At 41.3% G+C, this 12840-nt stretch overlaps 2 protein-coding genes across 53 annotated transcripts in view; one reads left to right on the forward strand and one right to left on the reverse strand.

Moving 5' to 3' along the window:
- nrxn2b (neurexin 2b) overlaps nucleotides 1-12840 on the forward strand; it is a 479676-nt gene that overhangs the window by 300218 nt on the left and 166618 nt on the right. For all 52 annotated transcript variants that reach the window (XM_087259563.1, XM_087259583.1, XM_087259577.1 and 49 more), the window contains 2 exons: nucleotides 9477-9638; nucleotides 11985-12423. In XM_087259563.1, the coding sequence (XP_087115689.1) occupies nucleotides 9477-9638; nucleotides 11985-12423 (601 nt within the window). The remainder of the gene's footprint in view (nucleotides 1-9476; nucleotides 9639-11984; nucleotides 12424-12840) is intronic.
- The window catches only part of alpk1 (alpha kinase 1), an 859869-nt gene that overhangs the window by 153322 nt on the left and 693707 nt on the right, over nucleotides 1-12840 (reverse strand). The gene's annotated exons all lie outside the window — the stretch shown is intronic.

The raw sequence follows: 12840 nt of genomic DNA on the forward strand, positions 1-12840 counted from the left end.
TGTGTGTGTGTGTGTGTGTGTGTGTGTATTTATGAATGTGTTTGTGTGTATATATATATATATATATATATGGGGGGGTGTATGTGTGTTTGTGTGTATTTGTGAATGTGTTTGTGCATGTGTGTGTGGGTATGTGTGTGTGTGTGTGTGTGTTACAGTTGATGTGGACTGTCGGTATTTGTCTTCATTATTCTCTGACTTCAGGCATTTGTTTATGATGCAACAGCTGGAAAAGCAGATCTGTGTATGTGTGCGTGCGCGTGTGTGTGTGTGTGTGTGTACATATACTCCAGGTCTGTTGAATGCTGGATTGTGATTGGCTGATGAGTAGTGTACGGTGTGTCGTTATGTTCAGATACACTCGCAGCTCTTTGTGAATTATTGTTGCCGTGTGTCTTAGAGTCACGTGTTGAACACTGGGCTGATGCCTTAGTTCCCCAGCAGTGCTGATTTACAGCCTCATCACAGTAATATGGCTCTGATGATGCACTTATACAACAGTTTAACAGCATATATATACATATATAGATTTACATTTGCTAAATGATTTTTTGAAAATTGTTTATTAATTTCTTGACCATCAAAAGTTTACACACATTTCCTTGGTATTTTGTTTAGCTTTGTTTTAAACTGTATAACTTTGGTCAGATGCTTTGGGTCTCCTTCCACAAGCTTCACACAAAAGGGGTACCTCAGGGCTCTGTTCTTGGGCCACTTCTCTTCTCCATCTACACATCATCTCTAGGACCAGTCATCCAGAGACATGGATTCTCCTACCACTGCTATGCTGATGATACCCAGCTATACCTCTCTTTTCACCCTGATGATCCCTCGGTTCCGGCTTGCATCTCAGCCTGCCTGTCGGACATTTCACACTGGATGAAAGATCATCATCTTCAGCTGAACCTCGCAAAAACGGAAATGCTTGTAGTTTCTGCCAACCCGACTCTACACCATAACTTTTCAATCCAGATGGATGGGGCAACCATTACTGCATCCAAAATGGTGAAAAGCCTTGGAGTAACGATTGATGACCAACTAAACTTCTCTGACCACATTTCTAGAACTGCTCAATCGTGCAGATTCACACTCTATAACATCAGAAAGATCCGACCCTTCTTATCTGAACATGCAGCTCAACTCCTTGTTCACTAAATGTAAATGTAAATGTAATGTAAATAGTTTGCAGGAGTTTTGGCCCATTCCTCCTGACAGAATTGCTGTAACTGAATCAGATTTGTTGGTTGTCTTTCTCGCACAAGCTTTTTCAGCTCTGCCCACAAATGTTCTATAGGATTGAGATCAGGGCTATGTGATGGCCACTCCAAAACATTCACTCTGCTGTTCTTAAAGCACATGTGAACTCATTTGGCAGTGTGCTCAGGGTCATGGGCTGTTTGGAAGAACCATTTGTGGCAGTTGTAATGTCCTGGCTGATGTGTTGAGATGTTGCTTCAGTATTTCTCCATAATGTTCTGTCTTCATGATGCCATCTATGCTGTGAAGTGGACCAGTCCCTCCTGCAGCAAAACAGCCCCACAACATGATGCTGCCGCCCCATACTGCACAGTTGGGATGGTGTTCTAGGTTTGTGCGCTTTCCCCTTTGTCCTCCAGATGTAACACTGCTCATTATGGCCAAACAGTTCAATCTTAGCTCCATCAGAGCACAGGACATGCCTCCAAACATCAGTCTTTCCCCACTGTCATTCAGCTAATGGTTATTCTGGCTTTGTTGTTGATTCTGGCTTGTTGATTTTCCCATGTTGTCACACAAGGAAGCAGTGTGTTTGAGCTTTTCCTTCAATACTATTCTACAGTTGTGCATCACATTAACTCAAATGTTGTCAATCAGCCAATCAGAAACTTCCAAAACCCTCGACATCATCATCTGAGCTGTGTGTAAACTTGACTTCAAGAAGAGTTACAACAATTTCTCAATCAATATCTCTCTCTCAATATTCTGCTTTTAAGCAGAACAGAAACACATCTGATCATCCTCACTTACCTAAAGAGGAAACGTTTAGCCACAATAACATCTGACTTTATTTAAATGGTGATGTGCCTTTTTATATAGTGTTTGGAAACTTCTGCTTTCAACTGTTTGATATATGAAATCAAGCACAGAGAGTCTCGAAACCCTTTGTGTGAGGAACTACTTTCTTCCGCCATGTGTTCACATCTGCAGCTGACCATCAGAACCGGTCAGAAATCGCTGCTGATTCACACATCTCACTCTAGAATTAGTGTTACTACTATTATGAATTATTCCTCTGCATAATGTAGAGTATTTTAATGTCTAAGTAATGATAAAACAGAGGATCGTGCTCACAGATCAAGATTATAAAGCATGAAACGTCATGTGTGTCTTTGCCGTAGCCAGGTCTTCACTAACACTAAAACACAACAGCAGAGCAAGACATTTCTAATGCTCCATACTGAAGTACAATAGATGGAGATCATCTCAGCGTGTGGTTTCTGTAAAGCAGGAGTGTAAAATGAGGAACTGAGTAACATTAATGTGTGTGCTTCTTTAAAAGCTGTAGAACTGCTATTACACGCTCTCTGTGTACACTGTACAAAAGACTGGACCAGAGATGATTCATTAAATAAATGTTCAACAAAATCACATGCAAAAACTGACTTTACGCTCAAATTCATTAAATTACAGTTTATTACTGTAGATCATTTGCATTTCAACTGTGAAAAAAGAGAAAAAACCTGGTAATTACTGCCGTTTTACTAATTATTACTGCAAATATACAGATTATTGCTGACGTTTTACAAATTATGACTGTAAATATGTATTTTTTGTAATCATACAGATTAATACAGATTATAATGATTGTTATTGTAATTATACAGGTTATTACTGTAGTTATACACATTAATTAATGTGATTATACAGAATAATTCATTTAATTATGCATGATATCTCTAAATATTCCATACATTTTTCCATTTTTAACACATTTAAATCAGAAAAAAACATTTTAAAGAATGATTAAAAAGCTTATAGTTTTATTCTGATCGCTTAAGCACATTTTTAGTAACTACTGGCTGTTTTTGCAAAACTCTACACACCAATGAGAAAACCCTTCACCAAATCTGCAAAACATTTTAGTTGTCTTGCGAAAGCTAATAAACCTTGCTGATCTCTTCAAACCTTTGTAAAAATGGTATGTTTGCATCAATCATTTAACACAAGCCATCACATTAATAAGCACACAATGTGCACCAACTACACCTTATCGAATGAACAAAAACTACATCTGACTTTTGCCTTCTCTGAGCTCAAGCTAAGGCTACGTCAGTCTGAGGTCATGCCTTTCTCTTAGTTCTGTAAACATACACACTTCAAGTGCTGGTGTTTATTTACACACATCAAAACAAACACAAGTGTTTTCCCAAGTCAAAACACAAAATAGTGATTTCACTGAGGAGAAATAAATCATGTCGTCTCTCTGGGTCTGGCCACAATATTTCCTCTACATCACATGCAATGTCCTCTAGTCCAAGGCACCAGGAAAATGTCCTCTGGAATGTCCTGTCCAGGCCTGACATGGTGCATGGTCAATGTCCCTACATGCCTCCTCGTCCTCCTTTTGCTCCTCCTTGTCCTCTTCCTCTAACTTCACCTCCTTGTCGTCCTCTCCCTCTTACAGGTGGCTCATTTATAGTGCTTGGGCTGATTGAAGGTTGAACTAATCATCTAAAACACATGTGACAGCGTGCCAGACAGCCGGCAAAACTCTAAATAATAGCCAGACATGTGTATAGGAGTGTGTTGATCACTTGGAAATTCAGGGTAAAGCAGTGGGTTGTGTTTCAGTTCTGCAAAAGAGTGCTGTGCAGTGGACTCTGCCTACAGTTTTGCAAAGTGTGTGTTACGAGACAGCAAACTGAGAGCAGAGCAGTGTTTGTGCTTTTAATTTCACTAACTCAGTGAGTGGTGTTGCTGTATGATTTAGTTGTTTTATTAACGGTGCTGTAAGAATCTCCGCTAGGGTTGAAGCATTCAGTAAAAAGCTTAATACAAATATTTGCTGTTGTCATAAAACACTGTAAATATGACCATTAACCATGATATAGTTTGACGATCATGTGTAGGATACGCAGGTTAAACTGCAGTACTATGTGCTTGAAAAATACAGAACTGTTATATATGTAATGTTTTATTGTGTGTCGATGTGCATTAGAGTGTGTGTGTGTGCATGTGTGTGTGTTCATGTGTGCGTGATTGAGTGTGTAAGTGTACACTAGTGTTTCAAGAGTGTTTCAACTTAGCTGATGATTGATAGTAAAGCTAGTTTGGCGTGCTGTCCCGGGAGAGAGCCCTGAGCTTATAAGATCCTCGAGCCCTGGGCTCCCTCCCGTTGCAAGGTGAGAGGGGAGTTTGAGCTCAGGTAGATGTCGATGACTCCCCCTCTTGCTTGTAGTAGCTAAGTGTCAGATATGGATGCTGAAAGGTGTACTCAGAGTTTAGCTAATGTATTTTGATTAATTGTTTGGGTGCTTGTTTTTGAACTGTGTGAGGAAACCGGAGGACCCGGGGAAAACCCACGCGACCACGGGGAGAACGAGCAAACTCCGCACAGAAATGCCGTCTGGTTTGGAAAGGAATTAAACCAGGGGCATTCGTGCTGTGAGGCAACAGCGCTAATCGCTGGCCACTGTGACGCCCGTTTGAAAGGAGGGAAAGTAGGGTTGGGTGGGGGGGTTTCTTCAAAACGAAGATATTGAGATGAGGAAAGTCTGGTTATTTATAGTGAGTTAAGGATCGTCTGATAGGATAATCAGTCATTAGCTAAAGTTGGAACAGCTGTGAACAATCATAGGCACGTGATCCTCTCGACATTTGTTTATGGATAAACTTCACGAGTGTGAGTTCAAGCAGACAAATGTGTGTACACGAGTGCAAAGATTTCAACCCAGGCTCATTCTGGAAACGTCGTCCCACGGACGTTTCTGGAGACCACGAAATGCGTCCCGGGAGGTACATATTTGTGCAGTGTTTATTTTCAGAAATTCGCGAGAGGCTGCTGTGTTTGCTTTTTTGCATATCAAACGCCTGTCACGAGTGCCGTTAGTGCCCGCGCTGTTCTCGTGTTAAGCCACCGGAGGCCGCTGTCGAGTGACCGTCTGTTCGACTGTCTGAATGACTGACTGGGCGACCAGCCAATCGCCCAACCCACCCTTCTCCTTCCCTAAACCCAACCGGTTTTACCGATTGACCCGCCTGCTCGCCCGCTCGCTTCCTTAAAACCCAAGCAGCGATTTACAAAAGCCGTCCAGAAAAAGAAAAGCCCTTGTCTGATTTTGACTGCGTTTTCAGAGTTCACCACATTCTCACCCTGTTATTCACTGGATTCTGTTTTTGTCTTCCCTGATTTCTGGAATCGCTCTTTCCCGGACTCGAACCCGGTTATCGCCGTCTTAGTGGTCAGCTCCGTGGGTCTCCGCTCCGCCGACATACACGATGAGCTAACCGGACAAACTGGTTGCGGTGGGAAAGCCCTCCATACGGAGGTGAGCTGTCAGTGGGCGAGTGCAAAGAGGAGCGGCGTCACACCGGCCGTAGCGTTCGCTTAAAAAATAAAATGCAGCCATACATACCTCCGGCCATGTTCGTAAACCACGGTCTCCAGAAACATCAGCGGGGCTACGTTTCCAGAATGAACTTGGGTTGAAAGATTTTGTGAAAGCAATCGAGTGTGTGTGTGTGTGTGTGTGTGTGTGTGTGTGTGTGTGTGTGTGTGTGTGTGTGTGTGTGTGTGTGTGTGTGTGTGTGTGTGTGTGTGTGTGTTCAGAAATGTGCATGTGTGTGTGTGTGATTGTGTGCAGGAGTGTGTCTTTGCTTCTGCTTCAGCCGTTTCTCTCTCTCTCTCAGTGTTGGACTCAGTGTGTGTGTGTGTGTGTGTGTCTGACAGCTGCTCGACTCTCACCATCATCGTTTATTTACTGTAATATCACTGGAGTCTAGGCCAGAAACCTGCGCTGATCACACTGACATAATGCCAGCGCCTTGACCACACACACACACCAGCCAGTGACTGCACACACACTCTCACACACGCACAGGATACACATCTGATCAGTGTTTATACTGAGCAAAATGACATTTAGACAATATGTCCAATCAGATGCTCTGATGTGCCGCATTGTGTGATGTGATGGGTAGTTTCGGCCAGCACTATATTCATTAGGCAGTATCCACATGAGTTTATGTTATGAGATCAGCCAGTAATTAATCATCAGTGGTTATCAGCAGGTAACACGCCTCGGAATGTCCTGACTGACCAATCAGATTGCAGTATTCCAGAGCGCTGTCTAATTAGCATAAGTCAACACTGAATAATCATGAGCTGTTAATATCAGAGGTGTCGGCAGTACAGTGGATCACACACCTGAACGCGGACCGTCACACACGTACAGTACAGTACAGTCTTCTCACGCTGTGCTCCGGGAGCCAGAAACCCGCTTTATTATTCAGTAAACGATGAATCTGCTGATGAAGATGTTATTTGCTCTTGAGAAGAAGCCCTGAGAAACGCTCCAGCGTACAGACTGACCTCAGGCCAGCAACAGACATAAAAATGAGTTGTGTGTACCAATAACACTGTGAGAAACACTCCTGTACATCAGACCATCCTCCTTATGAAGCGTTATAAACACAGCTCTGTGTGTGTGTGTGTGTGTTTGTGTGTGTGTGTGTGTGTGTGTGTGTGTGTGTGTGTTTAATGAGGTGGTGTTGTGCGGAGGTGACTGAAACTCATTCCGCCTCCGTGTTTGATTGTCACTGAATAAAATAATAATTTGGCAGATAGAGTCGTCGGCTCTGCTTCAGCCTTTATCAGCGCTGCGTTTAATTGGACACGTTCAGTCAGAAAGGGCAAAACATCATTATTATTCGACATCTCAATGATCCTGGCCGAGCATTTAAAAGCAAGTCAGGTAAACACATGTGTGTGTGTGTGGGGGGGGAGGGGGGGGTAAGTTAATCATTACTGGGCCAACATCCACAGGTGTTTAACCCATCATTAAGTGTATTTATTTAGTTATCCAAATGTGTGTAAATAGAATATATTTATTCCGTTTTTTATATTAATTTCAGTAATATATAGTTGTTTAGCAAACAGGAGTTTATTTAACTAAATTAGCTTAAATAAAAGTTAAAAAGTTGGATGTTTTAGCAGGGGCGCCTCCACGGCCACGGCCACCCCTGTGTAAACTCTGGCCTTCCCTGTGGCCACCCCAATATTATTTTGCTGTTGATATTATTCATTTAAATGCACTGAAGGAAATTCACAATATTTCAATAAAGCCACTAAGTTATTGTGGATTGACTGGCGCCACCAACGCAGCTGATTCACTGCCCCTCCCAGCACACACACACCTTCAACAGACAGCAATGGCAATAATTCAGGACACAACATTGGGTATGTTTGTCACGCATCTTCAATTAAATAACTATCATACACTGTCTGTTAAGCTTTCAGTTAAATACTAATTGTGTTTACATTACTTGACAAGGCTTAGAATTAGTTTGAGTTTCACTTTCCTACAGAGCATTTGCTTTTGCTGATTAGGCTGCTACGCCTTAAAAATAAAAATACAAGTCAGTTTTTTATAACACAAGCTGTTTAGTATTGCTTGTGGGATTTATGCACAACTTTGGGTTCATGAGATTGTACACTTTTTATCAACAAATCTAATAATATTGTGGCTCAAAAACAAACATGGACACATGCTATTATTAGTGAGTGTGTGTGTGCATAAAGTAATGCTATTCGTTCAGTTTGTTTTATAAATTAATTCATTAATCTTTATTAATTTTAGACATGGCATATACTGTATTCTGCTGTAATAAAAAGAATGTGAAAAATGACTGACCTGAAAAGGGTTTGTAAGCGAAATATTGAAATATTGAGTCATATGTACTTGCTGAATTATTTCAAGTAATGAATCGTAATATTTTAAGAGTAATGGATTAAAACCACAATATTACATTTACCAAAAACTCAAACATACACTGAATTCATTATTGCTTTGTGTGTCACCCAAGATTTGGTATGGCCTCATCTGGCCACCCCTAAGAAAATTGTCTGGGGGCGCCACTGGATTTTAGTTCTACTCTTATTATTCATATAGATATTGCACCTATTTACCTCTGATGTTGGATAGAAACTTTAAAATTACTAAAACTAAAATCACTACTTCATGAGTTCATACTCAGCTGATGATTGATTATTAAGCGTGTTTGGCATGCTGTCCCGGGAGAGAGCACTGAGCTCATAAGATTCTCGAGCATGGGGCTCCCTCCTATTGGTAAGGCGAGAGGGGAGTTTGAGCTCAGGTAGATGTGGTGAACTCCCTAGCTGTAGTAGCTCATGAAGAGATAGTGATCGCTCTTAAGAGATAACTACTGACTAGTAGCATGTCTATGGTGCTGATTTGAATTAGTCAATTAACTTAAGCTACATGTTTTTGGACGGGGGGAAGAAACCGGGGAACCCTGGTGAGCACGGGGTAAACGTGTAAACTCTGCACAGAAACGTCGGCTGGCTTAGTAAGGACTACAACCAGCGACGTTCTTGCTGTGAGGCAACAGAGTTAACCACTGGGCCACCCATCTAGGAAAGGAGGAGGAGGAGGGGTGGAAGGGGGGATTCTTCAAAATGAAGATGGCTGTGATATGGAGCTGAGGGTGTTTATAGTGGATTAGGAATCGTCTGATTGGTCAATCATAAATTGGATAATGCAGCACCGGCCGTGATCAATCATAAACACGTGATCCTCTCAACATTACTTTATAAATAAACTTCACCTAAAATCATAAAATGACACTTAAATTTAAATGAAAGGAAACAGGATAACCATAAATATAAAAGTACAATAAACTGAGATAATAAATATGAAAGTATTAAAACATTAACAGAAATGAAACGACGAAAAACTTAAAATATTAACAATTACTTCGTGAATAAAAGTAATATTGCTAAAACTTTTGTTAAAATCAGACAAGAAAAAAATCTGAATAAAATTTATATAAATATATGCAAATATATTTTTTGAAAAAAGTTCTTAAATTTCTAAAATAAATACTCAAAAAAATATTTATATATTTTTTTATTTATACATTTTTCTGAGTTGTAAGTCGTTGTGGACAAAAGCGTTTGCTAAATGTAAATGTAAAAATAATTGCTATTATTAATAAAATTAAGCAGAGTGTTTGATTGGGTGTCTGAGCTGTGTATTATAATCTGCTGTCAGTGATTGGAGGAGAGTCTGGTGTTCAGCTGCAGTACAGGAGTGTCTGTTCACAGTAAAAGCAGTCCAGCAGAACCAGCAGAACCACAATGACTCTTTAATCCAGTGTCTCTCTCTCCTCTCTCTGTTCCTCTGGGGGAATCTCTCTCTCTTTCTCTCTCTCTCTCTCTCTCTCTCTCCGTCTCTCTCTCTCTCTTTCTCCCGCAGGTCACTATCTCAGTGGATGGTATTCTGACCACCACAGGCTACACACAGGAGGATTACACCATGCTGGGCTCTGATGATTTCTTCTATATCGGAGGAAGCCCGAACACAGCCGATCTGCCTGGATCACCGGTCAGCAACAACTTCATGGGCTGCTTGAAGGATGTGAGTCTCTGCAGATCAGCACGAACACAGTCAGCAGTGCTGTTTCTGTGCAGAACCGGGCCAGAGGAACCGAGTGTAGACCGTTTGCAATGTCTGTTTTGAGCACATTATTGTTCTTTAGGTGAACAATTCCTCTGTGCATAAAGACGTTTGTTTTGCTAATCTTCATTCTGAGCATCTGCTTCTGTGTTTGGAGGAGCATTTCTCTGATGAAGTCAGTTTGACATTTCAAACACAATATTCTTAGCCACGCCCCTCTTACCATTAGTTTGCAATGAGGTAATGATGTCCAAAAAGAAAGCCCCGCCCCTACTCAATATTCTGTTTTATTGGAAGCCACAATATTCTTAACCACACCCCTTTACCTTTAGTTGGCTCTCAGGTAATAATGCACAAAAAAGAAAGCCCCGCCCCCTACTTAATATTTCAGTTCAGTTCCAAGCCACATTATTGTTAACCACACCCCTTTTACCATTAGATTAATTTTAGAAAGCTCCACCCCCTACTCAATATTCTGTTTTAGTTGGAAGCTACAATATTCTTAACCACACCCCTTTATCTTAAGTTGGCTATCAGGTAATAATGCACTAAAAAGAAAGCCCCGCCCCCTACTTAATATTTCAGTTCAGTTCCAAGCCACATTATTGTTAACCACACCCCTTTTACCATTAGAATAATTTTAGAAAACTCCACCCCCTACTTAATATTCTGTTTTAGTTGGAAGCGTCAATATTCTTAACCACACCCCTTTACCTTTAGTTGGCTATCAGGTAATAATGCACTAAAAAGAAAGCCCCGCCCCCTACTTAATATTTCAGTTTAGTTCCAAGCCACATTATTGTTAACCACACCCCTTTTACCATTAGATTAATTTTAGAATGCTCCACCCCTACTCAATATTCTGTTTTAGTTGGAAGCCACGATATTCTATACCTTGTCCCTCTTACTATTAGTTTACCATTAGAAAGCCCCACCTCCTACTCAATATTCAATTATAAATGGAAGCTACAATATTCTTAACCACACCCCTTTAACTTTAGTTAGCTATCAGGTAATAATGCACAAAAAAGAAAGCCCTGCCCCCTACTTAATATTTCAGTTCAGTTCCAAGCCATATTATTGTTAACCACACCCCTTTTACCATTAGATTAATTTTAGAAAGCTCCACCCCTACTCAATATTCTGTTTTAGTTTTAGTTGGAAGCCACAATATTCTATACCTTGTCCCTCTTACCATTAGTTTACCATTAGAAAGCCCCACCTCCTACTCAATATTCAATTATAAATGGAAGCCACAATATGCTTAACCACTCCCATCTTACCCTTGGTTTATCTATAGAAAGCCCCGTCCCATACTTAATATTGATTTAAATTGGAAACCACAATATTCCTAGCCACACCCCTCTTACCTTTAGTTTGTTATGTTTGTCAATAAAAAGCCCCGCCCCCAATCAATATTAAATTTCAATTAGAAACAACAATATTCTAAGCCACACCCCTCTTACTTTTAGTTTGCTATAAGGTAATGATTTACAAAAAAGAAAACCCCACCCCCTTTACCTTTAGTTTGCTATGAGGTAATGACGCACAAAAAAGTAAACCCCGCCCCCTACTCAATATTCCATTTTAGTTCCAAGCCAGAATATTATCGATGACCCTCTTACTTTAGATTCAGTTTAGAAAGCTCCACCCCTTCTCAATATTCGGTTTCAGTTGGAAGCCAAGATGTTCTAAACCATGTCCCCCTTACCATTAGTTTACTGTTAGAAAGCCCCACCCCCTACTTAATATTCCATTAAAAATGGAAGCCACAATATGTTTAACCACTCTCATCTTACCCTTGGTTTATCAATAGAAAGCCCAGCCCCCACTCAATATTTAATTTCATTTGGAAACCACAATATTCTTAGCCACGCCCCTCTTACCTTTAGTTTGCTATGAGATAGTGATGCGCAAATAGAAAATTCCCGCCCCTATTCAATATTTAATTTTAGTAGGAAGCCACAATATTGTTAACCACTTCCATCTTACCATTGCTTGACCAATAGAAAGCCACGCCCCCTACTCAATATTCCATTAAAATTGGAAGTTAGAATATGCTGTACCACTTCAATCTTACCATTGCTTTACCAATAGAAAGCCCCGCCCCCTACTCAATATTTAATTTCTCTCAGTGTTAGTTTGCTATGAGGTCATGATGCGCTAAAAGAAAGTCCCACCCCCTACTCAATATTCAGTTTCAGATGGACGTACATCAACATGCTGAAATAAAAGTCTCCGCAACGTCTAGTTCACTTATACGTTAAATGAAGCATCTGTGGTAAGTGTTGCTGGTGTGTCCTGCAGGTGGTCTACAAGAACAATGACTTTAAACTGGAGCTGTCTCGCCTGGCCATCGAGAGGGACCCAAAGATCAGCCTGCACGGGGAGCTGGTGTTCCGCTGTGAGGACGTGGCGGCGCTGGACCCTGTGACCTTCGAGACGCCAGACTCCTTCATTTCCCTGCCCCGCTGGGACACCAAGAAGACCAGCTCCATCTCCTTTGACTTCCGCACCAGTGAACCCAGCGGACTGCTGCTCTTCAGCCACGGTCGACCGCAGGGCAGCAAGGAGACACGGCCTGGTCGGGAGACCAAGAGTGACTACTTCGCCATGGAGCTGCTGGACGGGTTCCTGTACCTGCTGATGGACATGGGATCCGGCAGCATCAAAATCAAGGCCAGCAACAAGAAGGTCAACGATGGGGAATGGTGTCACGTGGACTTCCAGAGGGAAGGAAGGAGAGGTGAGGGAAACACTGCATCCCTAGCACTGTACTCAGGGCATTCGAGTTCATAGTTCAGCTCTAAACATGGGATACTGAAACATCAGGAGGACACAACTATAGAGTATATAGGTGATATATGTGTGTACATGGTTAATGAAGAGTATTTGTGTATTAAGTGTGTGTGTTATCCTCGTAGCCCTGGATCATTTCTTCACAGGTCTTGGATCCAATCAATGGTGCTGCAGAATCTCTAGAGGCCTCGGGATGAGCATCACCAAGTGGAAATAGAGAACAAGAATTACCATCACTATGACCATGATCAGGAACTCTATTCTAGAGTTCAGGAACCATATATGAGAAGGCTCAGCCTCTTTTAGTAGACTTTGCTATTCTAGGTACTACCAGAAGCCCTGAGTTTTGAGATCTTAAAGAGCG

The sequence above is a fragment of the Danio rerio genome, chromosome 7 (genome assembly GCF_052040795.2).
Source record: "Danio rerio strain M-AB ecotype USA chromosome 7, GRCz13ab, whole genome shotgun sequence".
NCBI lineage: Eukaryota > Metazoa > Chordata > Actinopteri > Cypriniformes > Danionidae > Danio > Danio rerio.